Source organism: Rutilus rutilus, assembly GCF_951802725.1.
Source record: "Rutilus rutilus genome assembly, chromosome: 13".
Lineage (NCBI taxonomy): Eukaryota > Metazoa > Chordata > Actinopteri > Cypriniformes > Leuciscidae > Rutilus > Rutilus rutilus.
Window position 1 is genome coordinate 20,880,361 of NC_140218.1, and position 26,936 is coordinate 20,907,296.

At 38.5% G+C, this 26,936-nt stretch overlaps 1 protein-coding gene across 8 annotated transcripts in view; it reads right to left on the minus strand.

Moving 5' to 3' along the window:
- Nucleotides 1–26,936, minus strand: part of agrn (agrin) — a 248,091-nt gene that overhangs the window by 109,636 nt on the left and 111,519 nt on the right. For all 8 annotated transcript variants that reach the window (XM_084427577.1, XM_084427576.1, XM_084427583.1 and 5 more), the window contains one exon: nt 659–874. In XM_084427577.1, the coding sequence (XP_084283703.1) occupies nt 659–874 (216 nt within the window). The remainder of the gene's footprint in view (nt 1–658; nt 875–26,936) is intronic.

A 26,936-nucleotide genomic window follows, 5' to 3' on the forward strand; every position in this document is an offset into this window, starting at 1 on the left:
CGAATCACGTAATTACGGCTCACGCTGGCCAGCCCCACTGCCACGGAGTCTGCTTAATTATGGGCCACATTTCATATATTAGTTATCATTCATGGAATGAAATTGATTGACATATAAATGATGAACAGTGTAGAAAACACAAAATTCACATTCTCCACAGATGATATATCCCTGCTGAGATTCATAAATATGGAAATATGGAAAAACATTCAATAATAAGGGGGGATAACTGTTGTATGGTCTGTATCAAAAATGCTTGAATTTAAGTTTGGATACTCCAAACTCGACTTAAAACTGAACCTAAAACTAACCATGAAAACTTAAAAAGAGCCAAATAAATAAATAAATAGTTCTTTGCAACAGTTTTTTTTTTTATATATATATATATTTATATTTTAAGTATTTTTTCAATTGAATTCAAAATGTCTTTCTTCCAGAAACAAACTAATGTAACCTTTTTGCAGATCATTGGTTTACTTAATTTGATTGATTTAATACAATGACAAAAAAACAAAAACACTTTAATTCAATAATTTAATAATATTTTTACTTTATAATGTCATGCTTACAATTTTTCTTAAACAGTATATAAGGGTTTAAATTCACTGAAAATAATAATAGATGCACTGATTTGTGTACAGTATGTGACGGGACTTACCACAGGGGCCTTTGCGCATCACTTTGATGCGTCTCTGTGTATTGCACTGGGCCTTCTCCAGCTCACACTCATTGGAATAGGTGGAGGAGTCGGATCCGCACACCGGCGCCACCACGGACGTGCATACAATCTTCTTACACACACATTCTCCTTTCGAGGGGTCAGCCGGGTCTCTTTCACACAACGCTCCAAATCCACACAGCTTTCCTCGGCAACCTACGGAGACAGAGACAAAGACATCAGAGTACAAATCAGTAAGCCACAATCATGTGACAACTGCAGCGTTCTGGAAGACTACAGTCATATGACGGCGGAACAAAAGACTCTTGTAAAAAAAACTCAAGCAAACCAGTGCTCAGGATAAAAACTCTTTTAGTTAACACATGGCCTTTAGAGCTCCTGTCTGAAGAGACGTACAGCATTATAATACTTGTCTCAACACAAGCACTCTGCTAGAAAGACCTGGATTTTTATAGTACATTCAACATTTAAACTGACATCATTTAACATTCTAAACCTGCATGACTTCCTTTCTTATGTGGAACACAAAAAGTAAGCTTTCAAATGTCAAGAAAAGGACACATAAATGTGGTGTACCACTTGAGAAGTATATTCCAAGTCTTTTGAAGCCACCATTATTCACTAAAAGTATTGACGTTTCCCATGTCAGATTCATGAGAGTTCATTAAAGAAGAAACAATGTCCAATTTGTAAATGGAATCAAATGAATCATTTCCTGTTCACAAAACCAGTTTGAATGATTCATTCACATGGTTCTTGAGTTCAGTGAACAATGAAATTAATTTCAGTCAGTTTCTGACACAAAGCTATTGTATTATTTCTTGGAACACACAGCATGAGTTGTATGGACTACATTTTTAATATTTTTATAATGCTTCTGTGTTCTTTTTGAAACTTGAAAGTGCCAGTCCTTCTTCATAGACCCTTTCACATTTCCGGTGGTTCGCAGAAGCTAAATTCGTAAAGTTGGGTAAATTCTATAGTGGTGAGCTGAAACTACAGCAAATGTTTCCGTTGCCACTTGTCCCAATAGTGTTTCTTTGACTTTCCAAAAGAGAAAATGAAAAAATATTGAAAGGTTAATTTACGTTAGTCAGAAATAAGAAATCTTGCTGTCACTCCCTCTGCCTTTGCATTACAAACACTCACACAGCAGAATGATCCAGTGTTCTGTAATTTAATGCCAAGTTAATAAAACACAAAATATAAGTTACAAAAGCAGATTTATTAAATATCTATCTATCTATATAAATACACATTGATTTACGATGTTAATAAGTGTGTAAATGTGTCATCACAGTGGGTGAAAAGGTACGTTGTAACTGCATAGAAAAGAGTGACCAACATAGTCTTCAAAGTCAAACTTTTGATTTCCACAGAAGAAAATGTCATTCAGGGTTGGAACGACATGAAGGTAAATAAATGATTTTCAGTTAATGATCGAATTTCCATTTTTGGCTGAACTATGACTTAAAAGCTTCTGTCTAAGGAAATGTACAGCATTACAGTTGCTTTCAAATTCCAAATCAATGCAAGAACTGCCTCAAAACAAGCACGATGCTGAGAAGACCTGGCTGTTGATGAGTGATCTTAAAAAAAAAAAACTTGCTCTCTCTCTTTTTCTTATCACAGACTACCAGAACAGGTCCAGACAGGGTGGCATGACCACTCGGTATGCTCCAGGATCTGTCTAGCTGTTCCTGATCACTGACTTCACTTCATACAAGAACACACAAACACGTAAAACACACACACACACACACAACTTTTCTCTCCTTTCTCATACTGACAGGTAAGAATCTGTGTTAACTCCTCTGAGACGGTCTCGTTCTATTGCTTTCTTGTCTCACAACTGCCATCAAAACACAAACTTCCATAATTCCCTCAGGCAAAGCCCACTATGGCAAGAGTGTCACAAACTGACTGACAGCCACCTGGTGTATGCAATGGGCTTTCCCCCCCATTTTTATCAGTGACCGGCGGCTACCTACACAGTCACACATGTGGAACATGGAACATGAGTGTGCGCACATGAGCTTGAGGCGTGCGGAGGGTTGCATTTGAACTCTGCTGTCAATCCGACATGCACACCTGCCCACTGGTGCCTCTTACACAGTGCTTGTCACCTCTGCGCCTGTTTGAGATTCACCGCAGCACTGTGGAGGACCGGCTCTTTGTTGATTCTGAGTAAATCAGGTCAAAATCAACAACTTGAGGACACAGTCATACAGACTCCGTGAAAGCCTGCGGATCTCAGTGGGATTGGCCTGCGAAGGACAGCACTTCCTGGAGGCGCGCTCTTCAGTCGCGTGTCTAGAGACTAATTAAAGAGGCTGGTGTTTTTCCTATTATCTTACACTGTATAAATTAATGTTCAGAAAAAAAAACAAGAAAGAAACTGAAAAGAAAGAGATGCAGACGCTTAATACAAATTATTATTATTATTATTTTTTTTTTACAGTGTAGAAATGAACATATCACATAAGAAGTCAATGATAGTATTAGTGACTCATATGCATGTATGAATGGCTGTGGACTGTGTGCTATGCACAGAGAAATCAAGCGTTTAAACCTAGTGGCCGTTGAGCATTATCAAATATAGATGTAATAATAGAGTAGACCACCTGGATCTAGGGTCAGTGTCTGAACGGTCTGTGACTCTGAGCCCCAGAGAAACACACTATACTGCAGCACACAACCATGCTAAATAAAGACTGTGAGCATGACAGGTCCTGAGTGTCGGAGCGATGCATATTCATGTCTCAATAATGCATATGCATGTGAAACATCTACTAATGCTTTTGAAGGTGTGTGTGCACCCCCAAGTCCATTCCATCACTTTTCATTTAATATTTTCCATCACCAAGAATATAAAACAAAGAACGAGAAAGCTTTTCCACAGCGTGTGATTCTCAAGTAAGACCACAGATTTTCATCCATATGTGTAGTTTATCAATCATTTATTCATTTCACATTCCGCATGACTTCACGTCAAGTGTTCGATTTGCTCTGCAACACCTGCGCCTCTGTTGAAATTCACATTAAGCACTCTTTTATTTGCAGCACACCGAACAAACAGCCAAAATCTACACATGCACCATACAGACATTTATACTCTGTCCTAACCAGAAACACCATACGGAAGTGAAAAAAGCTTCAATGTAAATAGTTTTTGTCCTAACTATCGGTTTTGTCGATCTCCTGTTTTAAGCTAGAATCTCACTGGTCCAAAATACTACACCTCATTTTTTGGACCTGTACATTAAACATTAAATATAACATGATATTGGATGGCACCATGTATCAGTAACATATTAGTTATTGGCAATATTTTAGAGACATTTAAATTCATTACATTTTTGGTCAATATTTAGTATATATATAATATATATGAGTGAAATTATGTATCATATACAATGTGGAAAAATGGATATATATATATCAGGATACAGAAAATTTAAGTTCATGCTCAATATCTGGCCATTTTTAAATTTTGATGACCTTTGCCATCATATAAAGCTCACTAAATGTAATCTTTAAAAAGACTAATAATGTAATCTTTAGCAAATCTCTAAATTAATATCCATTTTTCCACACTGTATATGATGTTGTGATACATAATTTCACTTTTTCACAATTGATTCTAGATTTTACAGTTTGATTTTTTAGAGAAAACAGTATAGAATTTTACCACCACCAGTTATTGGCTATAAGAATATATTCACTCATATAGCACATAATTCCACTCATATAGCATTTAAAATAATTGATTCTAAATTTTACAGTTTGATTTTTTTAGAGAAAACAGTATAGAATTTTACCACCACCAGTTATTGGCTATAAGAATATATTCATCAGCTTATACTGCTAACAGGAAGAATTTGATTATAGAAGCATCTCTAGCTATGATTGGCTGAAATTGTGGCAATTACGCATTAAGTAAAACTGCTAGTCCTTCAGCACATATAGCTCATTATATATGCATTGGGTACCCATGTCTTTCGCAACCTGCGTTATGTGGAAGTGTGAGTTGAGTCTTCCTGTGGCTGCACATTTCTGCCATGATGTCAGCCTAGGCGTTTTGAGTTTCACGCTCATTTTCCAGCCATGTGGTGCCATAGCCATGTTTCCATGACAACAGCCCTAGAATCAATGGGGAAAAGACGTTGGGTTTACAATGGGCCCATTCGCACATATACAGTAGATGTGCGTTAACTTGTACGGATGGAAGCTCAAGGCTTCAGATACAGTATATTAGTGCGTTCCAAATTGGATTTTATATTGACTTTTATTTGAGTATGCAAAGTGAATTTATAATTAAAACGGCAATAATTCTATCTAACGACTGTCCAACTAAATGCTGTTTCTGATTTAGATTCTGTGTTTTGATAAATTGCATTAGTTGATGAAGCTTCTTTATGTGACTGTTTTTCACCCTCATTATCGATTGTTTTTAGCTTAAAAGTGAGTCACTGGAATCATTTCACTTTAACAATATTTACTGATAATGCAAAATGATGGTCCGGTGATGGTGCTGTGGGGGTACGTTAGAAGAAAAAAAAAGAAAAGAAAAGAAAAGAAAAAGCAATACTAAAAAGATATTACAACACATGATTTGGTCGCTAAATAAATGGCTGAGGAATAATGGCTTGTTTGTGTCAGTGAGGACACGTTCATCTCCTGGGAGACGTCCATTTTCTGAGATATTATAAAAATCTCATTTATAGCAAGACCACCAGGGGTACGTGTGATACCTCTGTGCATGAGTAATGGAGAAACACTCTGGAGACTATGACCATTGACTCACAGTGAGACAAACACAGCATCAGTTTTGCTCTACGAAACTCTACAATAACTAAAACAGACTGAGAGAGACAAACAATCTGTGTCTAGTAGAATAAGCAGACTCCATTATAACGGGTTGTACGTAAATCCCAGAGGCTTCCTATACAGATCTCGCAGTGTTTACTGTCTGATAAAGTTATCGACTAGTCTGCACAGCAGTTATAAACAGTTTCGACCTTACACACAGTGAATATCTGCTGGAACTCCAGTCATGTATCTACTAAAGACTTTTCTGCAATATATACTCCTCAGCTATTTCTTAGATCATCTCTCTGTTTAAAATAAAAATAAATAAATGAAACTAATAAAACAGCGTAAACAAGCTTTTTTCCTGGTCTTACTGGACTCCTAACCTGTCCAAAGCCTGGTCTAATGGGTTTTCAAGACTGGTCAAGCTCTCCTCAAAACCATAGCTGGTTTAAGCTGGTCTAACTGATCAACCATTCTGGTCAAACTCTCCTGGACTACACAAAACTGCTTTAAGATGGTATAACTGTTCTCCCAGCCTCTCCAAAGATGGTTTCAGGTGGTCTAATTGGTCTCCTAGCCGGGTCAAGCTCTCCTACCCTGCACAAAGTTGGTTTAAGCTGATCTCCTAACGTGCCTGAAGCTGTTTTAAGCGGGTCTCCCAACTGGTTTTGCTGGCCTATGCAGACTGTCCAGCTGCCTAGTGTCCTAAACCCTTTAAAACCAACAAACCAGAGCAACCTGGGAGACTAGCAAACCATTTTAGGCAGGTTTAAAAAAGAAAATTCCCGTCCTGTCCATTTTCTTCACTTTCACACTCTTTTTCCATGTCCTTCCATTTCATTATGTTTTATTAAAACTAAAATGAAGAGTTGGGGAAAAAAGAAAAACAAATATAAAAGCTGGTGTTATTTTGTTTCTCTGTAGCTATAGATAGTACAGTGGGCAAGGGCAGGTCACGCCAAAGACACCCTCTATTTTCTCAATTTCCACATATAAAAGCCCAATCAATTCCTCTCCCTCTCTTTGCTTGTTCCCGCCAGCTCGAGGCCTTGACCTCGGCTTAAACCTCGCTGAACTTATTTACCAGCGATGACTCTTGGTTAAAACTCTCCTACACATCACAGACAAAGGGCAAGGAACAGAGAAAATAGCCAGAATGTAGAAGTACTGTACATGAAAAGAAGATACACAGAAATGCGATTTAGTTTTTTCCTAAGGCATGTTTATGGCAACCACTTTTATGAGGGACAGCCCAGTGGTCTACCAAAGGGCACTGTGGTCCTGGACAGTTCAATCTATGATGAAAGAGCGGTCAGGGATATGGATGGAAGGCCATGGGAGAGGGTTTTCCTTTTTCTTAAAGAATAAACAACCTTCAGAGGTTTGCACTGCAAAGGTTAGCAAGTAAACTAGATATTTACAATAAGAATCTTACAAACCTGCCCCTAAACAGCACATAAAAACAAAATAAACTGGATAGTCACTCTAAATGTCAGTCAGTGGGTGGTTCTTAACGCAAAAACTAGCACTTCTCAAGTATTAAAAATGGAGACCTGAGAGTAGGACCTACTCTGTCACAATTTCATCTCTGGCACAAAGGAAAGCAGACAAGCAGTGAAATTATTACAACTTCCTGAAATATACATGAATAAGTCACCAGCGCCTGACAGCGACGCTACACAAGATTCTATTATTTAAAGCCGTCCGGAGCGAGTATGTTGAGGAGGAGTGCGTCTTCTGCTCTCACTCTCTCTGAACACGCTTTCATGCACATGCTCCTTTGGACTGTGTGTAAGCACATTCCCAGCGCTCCCTCTGATCTGCCCCTTAGTCAATCCACATCATTATGTGCTTTGAGAGAAAATGAAGAGTGAGAGTACATGTTTCCTGAAGTCCAGTGAGACATTGCATTTGGTGAAGGGGGCGGGATAGGAAGTGTTCAATAATGGAGCCCTCTGTGGGTCTATGGCATCTCTTCTGGACCAAATCCAAGCCATAGCCAGATGGCTTCATGCTCCACCCGCAGGAACACCAAAACAGCTCCAGTATCTATACACAAATCTGCTAAATTACAGTACAATAGGGGGCGAATTCACTAAACATGGCATTGCAACACGCACGCACGCACGCACGCACACACAGTGTGTGAATAACAAACAATTAAGTGTTTTTATTTGACTAACCACCAGCAATCCAATTTAACAACTTGTTAATGCACTGAAATAACGCTGTGCAATTAACATTTCACAATTAAAGCCAGCAGAAAACAGAATTTCATTTAATTTCATTTTCAGTTGATCATGGCTGCAGTAATTCATTAAAATGATAATCAAACTGGAGACGAAACAATATCAATTTTGGATGAAAATGACAAGGACACTAATCATTTTTTTATGTTATGGCCAGTTCTGATTGACAGTAAAATTGTATACTATTGTGTATAAAAACAAACAAACAAATACAATTTTAAATGCTCATTTATGACAGAAATTATGAACAGAAAAATTACAAAATTACAACCCTCCTTGGTTTTCAACTGCTATAACTAATGTGCTCACACACACAATCAGACACCATGCTGCAGAGGTGGGAGTGAGTCACACATGGTCAAGTCACAAGTAAGTCTCAAGTCCCATACCATCACGTCTCAAGCAAGTCTAAGTCGCAGTACACACACACAACCAAGTCAAGTCAAGTCAAGTCAGTGGTTCACTTCAAGCAAGTCAAGTCGAGTCCTGCTAAGGGTCAAGTCAAGTCGAAGTCAAGTTACAATACCAAAAAGAAAAAAGTAGTTTATATTGGCCTCAAACTTATTTATTTTTCCCTCAAAAATGATTACCTTTCTTATACATTTATATCGTAATATTCATATAATTTATTAGCATGCATTTATGATTATCAAAATTTGGAATTATTATTATAATAACAATGATACAAAATGTTTTGAAGATAAAACATTTGAAGGTAAATTCACAAGTGTGATGCATTAATAACATTGGTTTCATAGTAAATGTCATATGTTTAACTTTGCTTATATATTTTTTTATACATCACCGGCAGACATTAACTTTCCCATTAAGAGCCAATATTTGACCCCTTAAATTGATTTCCAGGGGCATTTTTTTCTAACTATGTTCTAACCATTTATTTTTCTAACCATGCATTTAAACTGCAATTACAACACCATAAATAATGTCATGAGATTAATGATTTATAATTAATATAGAAAAAATTAGATGCTAAAAAATAATAAATTATATATTTTTAATTATGAAGTTAAAACCGCCAATAGGTGGCGCCAAATCACCGTCTTAATGTACGAGTCATAGAAGCATTCATTCAACTGATTTGTTCAAAACGGCAGATTCGTTCTGGAATTAAGCAACTGAGGTCACTAAATCACAAAAAAAAAAAAATAATAATAATAATTTGTTCAAATACGCATAACTCTTTCTGTGGCTTGTTTGGAACTATTGTCATTGGAGAAATAGAGCAAAAACAGAGAATATTTGGAATATTATGTCTAAAATGTCACATCACGATATTCACTCTTTGTTTACTGAACTGTTTTAAAAAATCATTATCACATTTGCAATCGCGCCAATATTCTGGAAATATTTTTTTATATCATATGTTATAATTATAAAAATAACTCATAGGGCAATTTTTACATTCATTCTGCTGCCATTTTGCCCCCAACCCCCTGATAACATCTGACCCTGCTTTAAGAGAAACATAAAACACGACAAAACATTAACAGTTTTCTATGTTGTTTTTCGTCATTGGAAAGAACGACATATTTGGCTTTAAAGCATGATTTGAAAGAAATGTGGCAAATGTTATACAAAACATATGCCATCATTAATTATCATTTGAATATTGACAACATTAAGCTAAATTTGAAAACATAATTGTGTATAAAGAGGCATGCTGTTTTGACCAATATTCTCTCTAGATTTAACGATAGTCAAATTAACTATAACAAACAGGTTAAACAAGCCATAGCTTACTTTTAGACGTGATGAATGAAGTTCGACTGTTCGAGGTTGTGATGGTCGTCCGAAATCCCTTGCCAGTTATTATTCGTACAGCAAATCCTCTTGTATGAATATGGTCAATTTTAGTGTTTATATCCAAAAAGAAACGATGCTGGGAGATGTTTTTGTATTTAGCGCGCTCACCGCGATGTATGTTTTTTCTGGGCTTGTGCAGCGTCACGCAATCGCGCAGAATCTGATGACTGGCGTCAATGGTTCCGTTGCTTTCATTTTGTTCATCAATTGATGTTGCGATGATTTATATAAAAATGTATATCAAGTCATTCTCAAGTCATACAGTTCAAGTCAAGTCAAGTCTCGAGTCATTGGATCTCAAGTCAAAGTGAAGTCGAGTCATTTTCTTAATTTAGTCAAGCAAGTCTCAAGTCCTTAAATTTGCGACTCGAGTCTGACTCGAGTCAAGTCATGTGACTCGAGTCCCCCATCTCTGCCATGCTGCTTTTTATATAACACACTTCGCGTCATGAATTACGATACCGTTTGGTTCGTTGGGTCGGATTGCTTTTTCACCTCAACTGAACCGCTTCAGAGTTTGTTTTCAATCAGGCCGAGACCACCTCCTTCAGCCAATCTCGGAGCGACTGTTTTGGTGTGGACCCGAGCGTTATTGACGTGTTCATATATGCCTAAACCAAACTAAGGGAGAAATCACACCAGGTTCTGAAACAAATGCTCAAAACGAGCCAGGTGTGAAAATGCCCTAAGGTGTTTGGATCGCAGTGATGGAACAATACAGTACAGTCCCAGGAAAGTATGCTAGATCGTGGTAAACTGTAGCATCCTCCACAACTTAGCACTCCGATCTGATCTGAAAGATGGGAAACTGCATAAAATCCTTTAGTTATTTCTGGAACTTCAACAAAGCAGACGGTGTGTGCAAATGAATGCTGCTGTGCAAATTAATCATTGGGCATAATTCATATTTAGAAAATAGTTTTCCAATACATTTAGCCAATCCAAATGTTTTTTGGTTTTGTTTTTTCCCACAGACTATGCCAATCGTCATCAACTTCAAATCCTGCCATTGTATATTTGTTTTCTTTTTTCAGTTTGATTCTAATGCTTCCAATTGTAGTTCCCGATTGAGGAAAACTGGTCATTTACGATAGGATTGCTTTAACTAGAATTTCTCATTATTCCTGAAACCACCACATGTCATCAGCATAATTTAGATAAACAGAGCTTGGCCATAACCACGCCCTCATGTCACAGTGGAGGTCAGCAGCTGTGGTCTGTTGGAGGGGGTGTTTGGGCTAACAGCAGGGTCAGCCAGTGCCCGGTTATGCCAGCTGGCCAGCCAGACAGAGAGTCGCTCAGCCCGCCAACCCCACCCTTCTCCATCTCGTGCAACACCCTGATCAATAACCTTGCTGCCGATCAATACCTCCACAAATCACTTCATTTTCTCTTTTTCTTTCTCTCACACTTACAGCTGGCTGAGGCAGGGGAGAAAGAAAGTGAGAAAGTAAATGATCAGGCTGCCTGGATAAAATGTGACCTGCCCTCCCAACCAAAGAACAAGTAAGTGCAAAATAAAACCCATTAAAAGCCACCCAGTATTTCACAATAAGAGAGCTCGTTTTAGCCGCTGTCATTGTTTTTCCTTTTTTATTCCCCCTTCTCCCTCTTCCTTTCTTACTTAATAACTCTAAAAGGTAAGTGCAGAATACGATCGGCTATTTTCCTGAAATCAAAGTAAACCGCATTGTGCATCCATCAAAAGCAGCCTGTCTACTGTGTAGCGTCCTATAAGGCAAAAAAATTCAAAACATAGTAACTCTACAGAGTTAGAAAAGAAAAAACTCAACGGTCAAGAGTTTTGCCCTGTAAAAACAAGAACAAAATGAATCATCATCAAAGTCCCCTCTGGCTTTTAAGCTCTCTCCTTTTTATTATTGCTCTGCGAGTTTGTTATTATGTCGTTGTACAGGTAATCTAGCCTTCAAAAGTATGTTGTCAACCAATGAAGAGCAGAGAAAACTATTCTGCATTTTCTTTCTGAGGCTTTTTGATTTTCCAATGACTCTGGTTCACAGGCTTTCAAGAGATTCACCCCAACTCTTTGTGCAGTCAATGCATTTTCATGTAATTATAGATGATAGAACAAAAGTCTGCACTCTTTACAAAAAAACAATGAGGCAATGAAAACCAGAAAAAAAGCATGTTAGAAACTGTCACATATACCTTGCCGCTTCCCGCTGAAGCATTTTCGGCATTTGCTGATTAAATTGCATTCCTCTCTAATTTGCTGAATTCTTCCCATCAAAAGACAACCGCATGATGAGGCCTAAACGCTGTGTGATTTATACTGTGATTTAAATAACAACGTGCCATTATTTGTGCTTGCATCGATAAAGCTGCTGTTCGTGAGCTTTGGAGTCAGCTGGAATCATTGATACAGCCGAAAATCATCAGATCAGGAGAAGGTGAGGGAAGTGTCCGCCATTCCTTGTTCCTTGCATATTTCAAAGCGTTAATATAATCCTCTTCCGCCTCCCCCTCCCTATGTGACCTTCCTCTCCTTGAATGTCCCTGCATATCCCGCTTTTATTGGGCCTTCCGAGTGGGATTTGCCAGAAGAAGGGGGATTTAGCTAATGATATCATTAAAAAAAGAGTGTCTTTGATGTGAAATTGTGGGAGAGAAGCTACGATCTGAGCGACAGTTAGCAAAAGAAAGGGAGTGAGGATGACAAACAAGACCATCAGGCGAAGGCCAGAGCATCATGAGCTCCAGATCAGAGCTTGGCTCGGCCTTTGATGCAGACTGTCCCAGTAGGGCATACTAAAGCCAATTACCATGGTGAAGAAACGCTGCCCGTGTAGTGTCTACCCTTTAGTGAAGGCTACTCCAACCCATCCCCTAAACCCAACCCTTCGGTAGCTCTTGGCAGCATGTTACCGCACTGTCCATGGCTCGGTGGCAGCTGCGAATGGTGCTGCCTCAATTCCCTGACAGGTTTCCATCATGTAGTGAACAGATGGAGTTGTACACCCCCATCACACCAGTAACACTAGCAATTCTCTCTCCTCTACTTGTGAGAGAGAGTGAGACTGAGAGAAAGAAAGAGGAAAGAAGGCTAACACCCACCCCAAGATCTGACCTTGCTTCAGAAAGCCTCTTTCCACATCTTTTCACTCAACATATGCGCTTCCACTGCAACCGAAGCCATGGATTTACTCGCAAACACTATTACAAGGCTTCTCCCATCTTTCATGGTCGCCAACGAGGAAGATACTGCATCTGTTAAAGGGATAGTTCATCCAAACATGAAAATTCTAGCATCAATTACTCATTACTCATTTACTGTCGTTCCAAACCTGTGTGACATTCTTTTTTCTGTGGAACACAAAATAAGACTCATTGGGGTCCAGTGTTGTTTTGGACTCCACTGGCTTTCATTACATAGATAAAAACAGTTAAAACATTCTTCAAAATATCTTCTTTTGTATTCAGCAGTAGAAAAGAAAGGTTTGGTACGACAAGAGTGTGAGTAAATGGAGTGGAAAAAGAAAGAGACCGGCTGAGGTCTTAAGCGCCCTAGCTTTCGAAAGAAACCCAATGGAGAGTTCTCCAGAAGATTGACTTGAATTGTTTGGTGGTGGAATGGACAGGTGGAGATTGACATGGTCTCAAGGGTCTCTGTAGAATCAATGTTGGCTCTTGTAACATGTACTGACGCTTCAAACCACCCAGCATAATGTCGGCCCCTGGGCCCCCATCACTCACCCTAAAACACAGTCTACTGAGAGGGTTTTATATCATGAAATTCTCCCATACTTTCACTTGTTTAAAGAGGCCAAGAGGACCATGACTACATGAGGATTTACGCTAGTCCTGAAATAGATCCAACGGGAAGGAACAAATCTTGCACTGGGCTGAAACGAATGCCAAAGCCATTGCAGACTTCATTGTCCATAGTTCAGTAGTGCAACTGACTTTCCCAAGAGCTCAGGCATTAGTGTAATGGCATGATCAGACACTGGAACAGGTAACAGGCACTCGGTTTTCACCGTAATCCAGCCTCAACAATAAAACAACTACCAAAGGCACTTTACACATGAAAGCTTTCTGCAAGCAAGTCATTGTCCCTCAAAGTACAAGGAATACTGACAATAGCCTTAAAGGGTTAGTTCACCCAAAAATGAAAATTCTGTCAGTAATTACTCACCCTCATGTTGTTCCAACCCCGTAAGACCTTCGTTCATCTTCGGAACACAAATTAAGATATTTTTGATGAAATCTGAGCGCTGGATCACTCCTCCACAGGCTTCTAGGTGACCGAAACTTGCTGGCCCAGAAAAGTTATTAAAGAGATCGTTAATATAGTCCAAGTGACTACAGTGGCTCAATCTTAAGTATATCAAGCGACGAGAATACTTTTTGTGCGCAAAAAACAACAAAAATAACGACTTTATTCCACTATTCATTTCCTTCTATCTGGGCCTCGAGTGAGTTCACGTAGTGTTTTTGAACATGAGGGTGAGTAATTACTGACAGAATTTTCATTTTTGGGTGAACTAACCCTTTAACTTTTACCACATACATACACTCATACACTCACACACACACACACACACACACACACACACACACACACACACACACACACACACACACACACACACACATATATATATATATATATATGTTAGAGGTAGAGGTTAACAGTAGACCCCACCTGGTCGTACTGATTTTCTACTTATTTACACATTTATGTTTATTTATGACAACTTAAATACTGGAACAAGTAATTCTAGGACTTATGTATAGCACAATTTACCAGTGGTGTCCAATCAGGGGGCCTCAGCAAATTTCCAATGAGAATACACAATGACTTAAAATAACTAATTATATTGATAATAATAACTTATAATTAATTATACCATTGTAATTAATTAATAATTGTGATATTTATTTTAAAACATTTCAAAATAATGTAAAAATGAATTACTAAAACGTAATTATAATTAATTACTGTACCTAAAAATAATTGTAATTAATTAAAAATGCTAAACAATAAAACACTAAAAATGAAGATAAAATAAAACAGCTCACTTAAAGTAATATCTTATTTCTTATTTTAAATGATGAACTCATTGTCATGGATAACGGTGGCCTTCGCCCTTGGAGTCAAAAAGGTTGAGAAACACAGGAATTCAGCACTTGTATTTACATCAAGACCAAATAATGATCCAAATGTCATACTTTTACTAAGCCCAGTCTTTTCATTAAAAAGGGTGAGTGCCAATGACATTATTTGTTATAGTTCTTGTGATGGAGGAAATAACCATACAATTATATAGTAGTAAAATGAAAAAGTAGTGCTTCTCTTATAAACGTAATTTGTATGTTTCATTTTAATTTGTAGTGTAATTTGGCCAGTAAGATCCACTTAATTCTGTGATGTGTGGGGTCGCAAGAATTTTGGAACCTAAAAAATGGGTTGCAGACCAAAAAAGGTTGCGATCACCTAATCTTGTTTAACTACAACACAGCCGTGGTGAAGTGTTTACTCCCTTTAGAATGAAGCCTTTACTCCCATTCTTTATTTCACTAGAGTAACAATCAGACTGAGGGCCAAGAACACAAGGCTTGACATAGTTGGAAAGTAATTATACACAAAGAGGCAATTTTCTAAATATCTCCCTTTTTCCCCAACTCTCAACTCTCGGTTTCATCTCTTTTCTTCTTGCCTGTATAAAACTGCTCTCTCCTCTCTGATTTGCAGCATGTGTAGTGAAGGATGACAGATAGGATTGTGCTCTGAGTCAGAATAAAATCCTGGCGGATATCTCTTCCTCATGCCCCCACCTCTCCCCAATGGCATGATGAAGTAATTATGCAAAATTAAATATATCCCTGGTTGATTAGGGTGGCACATTAAGGGAAGTTACCAGTAGGGATAATGTTGAATCGAATTAGGTACAAAAATATCCTCTGTGAGCAGTCCCACAAAGGCTGACTAAAAAGCAGAGAGAATTAATGGCATTTTTAGGCAGCAAATGTCACATATTCAAGAATTTGATGTGATCTGCATTAAGTGCACTTGAACTGAATGTATTACCCTTTTTTCACTGATTGATGGGACTAGCAGTCAGGTAAAGTGAATGGCCATTCAGCAATTGCTTGTGATAGATGCAAATGTTGAAATAGATGAAAGTGCCCTGAATGTGGGGACCTCTCAAATTTGAGCATTTTAAATGATGAATGGCTCCATGTGGCAGACAAAGGCTATCAAGGATATCAGTTGTTATCTAATAAATTTGAACAATTAACTATCATTCACCATCTTGAAAGAATATTACTTACCATATCACACAAGCAAAAGTGCTGTCAAACTAAATATCACGGCTGCTGCCAACAGCAGCGATCGCAGCCATGTTTTCTACACCAGCACTACATACTACACACATTCATACTATATAGAACATACTTTTTTTTAGTGGCCGTGAAGTAATTATTTATTCAGAATAAGTACCTCAAGATAGTATGTGATTTCAGACACAGCCATAGTGTCCTGTGCCAATTCGTCATCTAATGTTCCCGTCATGTGTTGCCTGTTAACCATGCCTGCTCCTGCTCTGCCCAGTCCAGCTGCCGGTTGTGTTTTTCCCCTCGCGGTAGTTTTTGTTCGCTTTTGGTTTATTTTATTATTAAATAAAAAGCCTACAACTCAGCATCGAGTCATCACCTCTTCCCTTCACCCACACCCAATATACACACACACAAGCACATTTTTTAAATGAAAAAATATTGCAATATTTTAATTAACAAAAAAGAATGAGACGGTTATTGATTTCCGCAAAGCCTGAATCCAGGTGTGATTTGGTATAATTATCTCCTCCACATTCTCAAAGTCAGACAGACAAACACAGCCTCTTTTCCTTCCACTCTGAGGTCATTTTCTCCATACGTCTCTCTCTAAAGCAGATCATATTTCTCTCTCCCTCCCCCGCACTGCTGTTGGTAGCATGTTGACACTTATTAAAGCTGAACGAGGCGGCGTGTGGTTGAGTCGGGTTTGAATGGAGAGACAAGGTGAGAGGAGACACACCTGTATGAGGCCCTAGAACTTCGCACAGGGGTCGAGGGCGACGCAAAAGGGCCACGAGAGGGCCAAAGCAAGACAAATAAAAGGTCAGAATAAATGTTGCATGAGCGGTTTAGTGCTGAGGTTGCCATGCCGACCAGTCTGGGTCCTTCCTGGCTCCAGCTGGGCCTCATCTGTAAGCTGACTCGATGGATTGGAGACACCCAGACAGCACATGCATATTCATCTGCCTCACATTTGCGTTTATCATAAAATACAGCACTAAACTAAAACAATTACACATACTTTTGCCAACAGCAGGTGGGAGCGAATTAAATTAGCAAGCGAGCACCAGTGTGTGAAGTCAAATGACTTCGGAAACATAATGAAATCGCGTCTGCTAGGTAGCATTCATGCTGAGTATGCAAGCACGCATTGTATTTGATCCACAGACATCGTCTGATTGTTGTCTATTGAAACATAATTGCATTTTCTGCCATTAGCTTAAAAGCGCTACTTGTTAAGCGCTTGTTGTTAAGAACTAAGCACATATAATAATAATAATAATAATAATAATAATTCATTACATTTATATAGCGCTTTTCTCGGCACTTAAAGCACTTTACATAGAAGGCGGAATCTCCTCAACCACCACCAATGTGCAGCATCCACCTGGATGATGCGACGGCAGCCATATTGCGCCAGAACGCCCACCACACACCAGCTTACTGGTGGAGAGAAGACAGAGTGATGAAGCCAATTAGTATATATATATATGGGGATGATTAGGAGGCCATGATGGACAGAGGCCACTGGGCACATTTGGCCAGGATGCCGGGGTTACACCCCTACTCTTTCGTACAGATTTTTAATGACAGAGAGTCAGGACCTCGGTTTAACGTCTCATCCGAAGGACAGTGCTCTTTGACAGTATAGTGTCCCCATCACTTTACTGGGGCGTTAGGACTCACACAGACCACAGGATGAGCACCCCCTGCTGGCCTCACTAACACCTCTTCCAGCAGCAACCTGGTTTTCCCAGGTGGTCTCCCATCCAGGTACTAACCAGGCTCAGGGTGATATGGCTGCGGTGACATATGAACTTGCATTGATCTTTTCCCACAAATCTCTTTCCGAGACTGATTTAGACTACTGCTTCTAAATACAATGTGTCTCGGATGTCAATAAATTGTTCTGAAAGTCAATGCAGGTATTTATTACATTTTACCAATCTAAAGCCAAAATCAATAACGTAAATGCTTAATTCTAGAAACGGTAATGGCGATCGAGAGCTAGGAATACAGAGATCTCGTAGCTGAACAGCACACGACAAGTCTCGCAGCAGAAGGTAAGGAAGATGACATCCATTCGTGCTCCAGTCGATGGCAGAATGCTAACAACATGCTAATGCAGTCAACAGTCATGCACACAGTGGCATGGAAAGCATGTATTGCAGAATCTGAGGGCAGTTTGTAGACTGAGCTGTTGGTGTACAATAACATTGATAACTATCAAAATCAGCTCAAAATAAATCCTATTTTTAAATGCTTAACACAAGAAAAACATGTTTACATTTTAGTTTCACTTACAGTTTAAGCAGATAACACAGACTATTATTATTATCAGAGTAGTCCGGGATTTAAACACATTTAAGGCAAATTCACACCAAGAATAAAACTATAACAAAAAATATATATATTAGCATCCAAACAATAAAGTTCAGTTTATTAAAAAGTGTGCTCTGCAGTTATGTTATCTGCCGGTTTAAATGCTTGTGCTTTAAAGTCGGTGGATTCTGATTGGCTGTCGATGATTTTATTGTTCATTAGCTAGAAAAAATATGTAATTAAAGAGATTCCAAAAATATACTTTGTGCCATTATCATTGGTTGTAGTGGGGACTTCCTTATTTTCTTAGAATTAGAATGATTATAACCTTATAGTTATCGTTATAGTTATTGTCCTTGGTGTGAATGATCCTTTAGCAATCAGCCAGCAGTTTCTCAACAAAAATCTAGTGTCACTGTGGTTCCCAGTGTAATATGGCAGCTGAAATCACCCGTTTACCTCCAGTAGGTTTATTTGAGAGGTTAATGACACACTTTAGAAAAGAAAAAAAAAGTAAAATTGCACAAAATTAAGCAATGCTAAGAATTCAAGACCACCGGATTACTACTGAGGGAAAAGGCTCTGGTCTTGTGTGAACAATGCTAACTGTAATCTAATGTGATTCAAGAGAACTGGGGAGGAAAGTGAATATTCAATATGTGAGCATTCACAGAGTGGCTTTATTCAAACCAGATTATTACTAATCACATTTTAAATCTTTTTCATGTGAATACAGATTGTGAAACACACTACCTGAATGGTCGGCCAGTCATCCAATTTGCCAATCTGTGAGGTTTACCATGCACAGTAATTGTATAAGCATGCACTATGCTTAGCTTCTCTAGACAGGTAGCACACTAAAACCGAATGGCTTAGTGCAATTATCGAATGGCAAAGACTGTGATTTAATTAGATAAATATATGTGCTACTGCGTTCTTACACACGATATGCAATTGTTCTTACAAGCGAGCAGCTCATGATCCAGCGATGTTTGCAGTGTCTCAGAGAGGCTTGGTTTTCAGTAAATGCTTCCACACACTAACTCATCTCTGCATCTGCTCTGAATTTGGGTCGCTTATAACGTGTTTTTGGGAACACAAACTGAACCGCATCTTCCCATACTTGTAATAAGAAAGCGCTTATAAACCGGCTGTTGTAAACAAAAGTGAAGCTTTACGGGATTCCTGCTGTTTTCAGTCAAAATATTAGCTTGATGTTTTGAAATTTGAAAATTAAGAAATTAAGACATTGTAATTTTACAGTTAGGCCTATTCTGTAAAATAAAATAATTATTGTTAGTATTATTATCAATATTCATATATTTTCTTAAATACTTGTTTTATTGTAAAGTGAAATATTACAACATTAATATTTCTTATTTCGTAATAATAATAATAATATAATAATTATTATTATTATTACTATTAAGAGTAAAATGATAAATAATAATACATAATAATAAAATATTAAATCTAATACTTATTATAGTCATACTGATATCTAATCACAAACAAATTCAACTTCAATTTATTGTATGGACAAAAAAAAATCTTCTTTTGTGTTCTGCACAAAAAAGAAAGTCATATAAGTTTAAAACAATAGGACATTGAGTAAATGATTTTTCATTTTTGGGTGAACTATCCCTTTAAGAAATGCGTCAGATTAGGCTTTGCTGAATGCAAAACTAGCTTAATTAATTGTTCGCAACTTATTTATAAGACAGATTAGTCATCTAGGCAACCTATCGACTAATCAATTTTGAAAACATATCACTTTGCAGATTTATACACTGAAGACAGGAACAGGAGAGCCACATGCTCTCAAAACACATGAATATTAACTCCAGAAAGCATCATCTGATTCATCTGTCACTAATTAAATGGGTAAACAGATGGAGCGTTTTCAGGAAACAGACATAAAAAGCTTTTAGAAGAAGCCGGACAATCTGATCAGAGCTGCACTCAGGTGTGACAGCACGCACACACACACACAGGAGACTTGTAAGGTCTGACAAATCCCAAAATAAGTTGCAAAAAGATATCAGACAAAATAGCTTCTACGTTTGAACTTGCACGTTAGCGAAATGATTTCCCTGTGTGGTCGCTGCCTGGAGTACAGATCTACAGTGACTCTTTATCACTTATTTTCCCCTTCCCTCTCTCCGTCAGTGCATTACCTCATCTGTTAATTATTCATCGTAACACACATGCACACGCCCAATCAGCCTCACTGAAATCTTCCTCAAGTCTGGGCGTCAATAATGAATATCTTAACCACATCTAAAAATAGTCTGATCGACACCGGAAAAAAGCTTCCGCTGCTCATCAAACGAAAAAACAGACATTTTATGCTCGCATTCAAAGTCTATGCCAAACCAAAGAGGTCTAAAATAAGAAATCTGTTCTTTTCCTCAACACAGAAACTCAATAATCGAGTGAAACGGACATGCACAGTTGACGGTTATACCCTGGTGACTGATATGATGCTGGCAGGCATTACGTCGCTTATTAAAAAGGTGGCACTTCCTGTTTTGCCGGTAGTCACCTGGGGTAGGGGAGCATATGGCGACTCTAAAACATAATCTCCTTTTCTGGGAGGCTTCCACATGCAACACAAGCACCCCCTCCTTCAGTTCACCCCTCTCCCGATGATGTCATCGAAAGCCAGACGCCTCCGCTATCACTCCGTCTCGTATGCATGAGCGGAGATTTGTTGGCTGATGGGAAAAAGTGCAGCAAGAGGTGCCAAGAGCAGCGAATACTTGACTTCAATTTCGTCATTGAGCAAAGCAGCCTAAAATCAAGGCGGCACGGGTGATCCGATATAGCAGCAGGTTGTTAGGCAACACATCAAAGACTTGATGAGGACGGAGGCCTTAATCGCGAGTATCTGACAGCGTACTGCATGTTTTCGGCAGGGCGCTGTGGTCTGGAACTAAGGCTGTAAACTAGAAGGCACCATGTGATGTGAAACAGACCTCATATCTCCAGATCTACTATCTTCAACTGAGACCTGCATGGCCAATATCGCAACAGGCCAGGGCTAAACTAGCCATTTCTGCTTCCACGCACTGCCTTTTTCCTTTCCAGCTGTCTGAAGGTGGCGGTTTCTCTTCTGTGATGGATAAGACTGCAGTGTTTCCAGGTGCTGCTGTCTGACTGGAAAATAGATCTGCACTGACCCCTCAAATTCATTTCTGAGAATATTTTGTAATCTTATAAAAAAAAAGTCTGAAGGACTATGCAGCAAAGAGAGCTTTACAGAGTAACTGCAAAGACGGTATAATGGATCACAGGAGATTGAGTTCACTGTCGCGCCTTTCTGTTCAGCTGGAGACAAGATAGAGAAAAACTTCACAAACAACAGCCATTGTACTGAAAATTATCCATAACTGATTATGATTACTTGAGCTCTCAGATGTGCGCAATTACACCGCATAAAGGAGTATGGATTGTCATGCGAGCTTCGAAAAAAAAGACCGGCAGTGCTTTATGAGTTTCAAGTCACACACGAATAGATGCACAAATGGTACTTTAAAGAATAGAATAGGTACCTCTTTAGAGAAAATCATTGAAATTTATTCTGAAATATTCAACACCTGTGTGAAATATTACATTTAATGCAGTGGAAATAAAATACCAACAATTAAGCATTTCTGAAATGGTCCGCATAAACTACTGTTAAAAATATGTTATCAACGGATGGCTGAATGCTGACAAGAGCTAACTTTAGAGGGCAATTTTACCAAAAATGACCAAAAACATTTTATCATTTACTGATGTATAAGAAATCATACAGGTTTGGAACGACATGAGGGTGAGTAAATAATGACACAAAAAAAAAAAAAAAAAAAATCAGTAAAAATGCCATTCTCTTTTTGACACTGGGAACCTTTTGACCTTGCTGCCATCCATTCTTACTAATTTTCACCGTATGGAAAAGAGCAGCGTGAACATTCTGCTTAAATTCATGTGGAATGTAACAATATGAGAGTGATGATGACAGTAAACTATCCCTTTAAATAGTGCTACTTTCTGCATAAATTCTGCTAAATTTAACTTGCATTTGAAATTTGAAGACACTGGATTTATTTGACAGTGAGAAGTGCAGTCTTCCCAAAAAAGCCTTTCCATAAAGTGCGCCACTAGACTGCAATACGACTTCTGACCACGGCGACCCTGACATTTTGACAACCAAACTGGAGCACTGACAGCTTGGAGAGAGCAGTGAGTTGCTGCAGGGATTTCTGCTGCACGTCCAGACGCGCTCTCACCTCCATCCAGAGCCTCTTCCTCAGGCATCAATGGCAGACACCTCAATCTCATCCAGCCGAGCCTACGGCAGACTCACCAAATTGCAAAGCAGAAGACAGGCAGATAGAAAGGGAGATGTACATGCAGCACTTGCAAAGAGGACTATGAGTGAGATGGTTTAGAAACAGACGCAAGCAGTGCATGAAGAGAAATGCAAATGACATCTGCACGCTTTCGCATGTTGTGATAAGATGCAGCATCTGAAACGGCTCTCCTGCTGGCATCTCCCCACGATTCAAAGTGTGACTGAAATATTGATACAAATCTAATGATGAGGTTTCTATCACTGAGATGCCTAACTAGCTCTTTTTAAAAGCAGCTTGAAAATACAAGAACATTCTTCTTACAATACATTATGCTTTACCATGAGTATTTCCTCACGGCAGGGTCCTAAATGGACGAGCCATGAGCCATGCCTGCGGTCAAGCCGATGCGTTGGTGCCTCGGGTGGGTAGGTAGTCCTGGAGCCTGGTTTGACTCCCGGGAGGGCCTCTCGTATGGGCTCATTAATTTCAGGAGCCGCAAAACCAGCATTCCTACAGTCTGAGCTGAATGTTCAGGCTGAACTAATTGAGGCAAATCAGAGCCTATCATGATGGACACAGCCTCAGAATGAGGCATGCTGGGAGACAGTACAGGACAACAGCTGGAAGAGATCTGGCCAGCCTCCTGTCGGGCGGAACGTCATGCTTAATGTGTTACATATGAGGAAAACCAGGGGAGCGTAACCTAAGGTTAGTTTTGTTACAGACTCAAAATTTGAGAATGACTTCAACATTCCCATTTTGGACCCAGACAAACTTTTGATTGAGTAAAGACGATGAATGGCTCAAGGCGAGGTAGAATAATAAGCTAAAGGCATTGTTGTATATCTCAAGCTTATTTCCTGGCATATATATTTTGATTAAGCATTCATAATGCATTTCCCAGATAACCAAAGGGGTCTTGCTCACATCGTTGTTTATGCACCGCATGACTTTTGTACCCTTTTTTTTCCCAGATTCTTTTTGCACCAGCTCTGAGAGAGGTGTTTTAAAATTCCTTCCCAAATCGCCACCTTTCCAGCTGCCTGGCTCTTCCTTCTGTGACACATACAATCCCTTTCATTATGCAAATGATCTCGATACAGGCTTCTCCAGAGTTGCATGGCGAAGTTGCAAATGGCTGCATACAAAACAGCCTTTATTTGTCCTCCTTCAATTAAGGATTCCAAGATGTATCATTAAAGGCGAACAGAAGGGTAAAACACATCCTCCCAAAAGGCATCTTATTCCACAAAAGGGAGACGAATTTGGTAGTAAAATCTGTCCCAAAGCAGAAATTATGATTCATGGTAGTATGCATTTAAAGATCAAAAGATGGAAATGTATATTTAAAATAAATATATTCATGCCGTTCACAGTTTTGGGTTACGATTTGGAATACGATTTTAGTTTGTTTTTAAATAAATTAATACTTTTATCCAGAAAGGATGCATAAAACTGATAAAAAAAGTAAATGACAGTAAAGACATTTACAATGCTACAAAATAATTGTTTTTTCAAATACATGTTCTGTTTTCAACATTGACAAAAATAAGAAATGCTTCTTGAGCCCCAAAATCACCATATTATAATGATTTCTTAAGGATCATGTGACACTATAAACTAGACTAATGGATGCTGAAAATTCAGCTTTGCCATCACAGGAATAAATTACAGTTTTTTAAAATGGCAAAAAAAGAAGATTGTTCTAAGAAGATTTTTCATCAATTAAATGCAGCCTTACATTTATGAAGCCTTGAGTACTTCTTCCAAAAACATAAAAATCTCTATTGATTTCTATTGTGGTGCTGCATACAGTACCCATTAAAAGTTATTTCAGCCAACGGAATTGCTTTAGGATTCTAAGTGTGGACTCTACTCAACTGAATTCAACCAACTTGTCCACCCACTGAGACTCAAAATGAGAGCCAAAGTCTCTCATTTTCAACCTTTCATCCTCTGATATTGATACAGAACTTTTTTCAGAAATATATAATACAAAAAGGGAGTGTCGGCATGCAATATTTTCAGCAATCAGCTTCTTGATGGAAAATTATGCTAATTTACATGCACATGAAAACAAACTCACACCTGCACAGATAGCCACATCTATCACGATCACTCAAGGCGACGGCTGGCTCTCGGTTCTCGGCAGGCCACTGCCGTAAAAGAGCGAGTGTCAATAGAAATGTTGGCCTCCAGCCTCGCCGGGCTGTCTAAGCACCTTGTCATAATTGTGTGCAGTGGCGCGAAGCACACATGTCAAACAAGCCATTAAGGGGAAGTCTGGGAAACAATACAAATTAGATGAGGATGAGTTGGACTCCTTTAGGGTTTATGAGACCGGAGGCAATGGACAAGCACAAACACACACAACTGGGCCCAAACAACTGTCCAGTATGATATCGGGTCTTGCATGACAAGGAGAAGAGGCTGGTCTGCCATGAGTGCGAAGACCTTGTCTGTTTTTGTTAGCAAGCAAGAAAGAGAGAGAAGGGGAAAGATCGTGTTTTGGGGGTTTAAACAGGGAGATTTATGGTTTCCTGCACTCTTCATGCAGACCTACTCCATCATGTCAGCAGCAGTCCAGGCACAAACACTGACAGTGCTGCTCCTGCTGCTGGAACATTTGAATAGAATTGCAAAGCAGTTACGCCTTACAGTTACACTAGACTGGACAGAGAAACCAGAGCACACAATTTAGAGGACAGCGGCCCTCCTGCTGTGAGGATTTGCTTTTATGAAGAAAAAAAAAGCAAGAAAAAACTACTGTGCAAAATCTGACTAGCAAGACACAGCAGCGAGTCTTTTTTGTAAAGAAAAGTGAGGTAATATTACAGGACACAACATGTAACATTACTGTGGCGGGTCCGGGTCGGAAATAAGGGATTTGCTGGTTAGCATAGACACAATTAGCCCCTGCAGGTAGATGCTGTAGCTACACTCTCTGAGGGATTAAAACATATTTTTTTTCCATTCACAGTTATTCAAAAACTTATGTGTATTATTGAAATGTTGTGTGCAGGAAACACCAGAAGACCAGAGCTTGAATCTAAACTAAATAAATATTTGTGATTAAAAGCAATAAATAAATAAAAAACTGCCAAGGTCAGAAGTATACCAGTGTTCAAAAAATAAAAACATGTTTAAAAAACATGGCAATACTGTGATAATTTGTTTAAGTGAATATATATGCCAAAATAAGCTGAACAATATGCATACAGTACATTGGAATTCCAAATACACTAATAGAAAGACAAATGAAAGTCTGTACTAAAAACTGAAGTGTACGCAACATAATTGGTTTCATAATGAGACTAGAGAGCGTTCTAATTTTAACGGGTGCGATTAACAATTAAAAAAACCGATAGGGATTGCCCCCGCATTACGGTCCCATCATGTTGTTTCGCATTTCCTTGTAAGCCTGTCAACAACATCTGAACCCTGGATCTATGTGCCAAACGATCACATTAATCATTCAGCACAGCATCTCAAGGTATTTCTGCCTGACTAATGCATCTGTGAATGCTTCAGAAACAGCACTCAATGTTTCATCATCATCCCAAATGCATTACTGCTATGCATTGTAATTATGATAATTAAATCCAAAACTACATCAGAAGACGTCTTTCCTCTCGCAAAGACCTGATATTTAGGGCACTGCCTTCTGCCTCTGTTTTGGTTCATGTAGTTATTCAAGAAAGCAACTAAAGCGCACACACTAGGTGAAAAGATTAGAGATGCTAAAGGAAGGATCTCAATGTGAAGGTCCTAAAATTGGTGACAAAGAGGTCACTGATGTGATGCCAATCAATGAATTTATTCAAAAATACATTAAAACTGCCATTCATACATATAGGGCAATGACTTGAACTCACATCTTCTATGAATTAATATTCATTTTGATATGTTTTGGGAACAAAGTTGTCAGTGTATAAACTATTCTGAGAACAACATTCATATGTAACTTTTATGATTTGAGTAGCATTTTAAAAAAAAATGTGTCAAGGCAAAGTTAGTTCACAATGTAAAATGCAGACTTGTATTTTTCAAGGTGTAAAAAGAAAATCAGTTACACTTTATGTTAAGGTGTCAGTGTTACAGTGTAGTTATACATTTAAGTACTGAGTAATAATAATTAACTACATGTACTTACTAGAATAGGGGTTGGTTTAGGGTTAGTTGCATGTAATTATGCATAATTTATAGTTATTAGTACAGTAATTACATGTAACGTGTAACAAGGACACTAAAATAAAGCGTTAATATATGACTTTTTATTTGGTTACACCACATGACATTTTAAAGTCATTAATTTGAAACTTGGCTTGAAAATAGTTTAAATGTTTTTCAAAACCATAAGAAACCAACATGAATACAAAGATAGTTTTTCTTTTCGTTATTAGG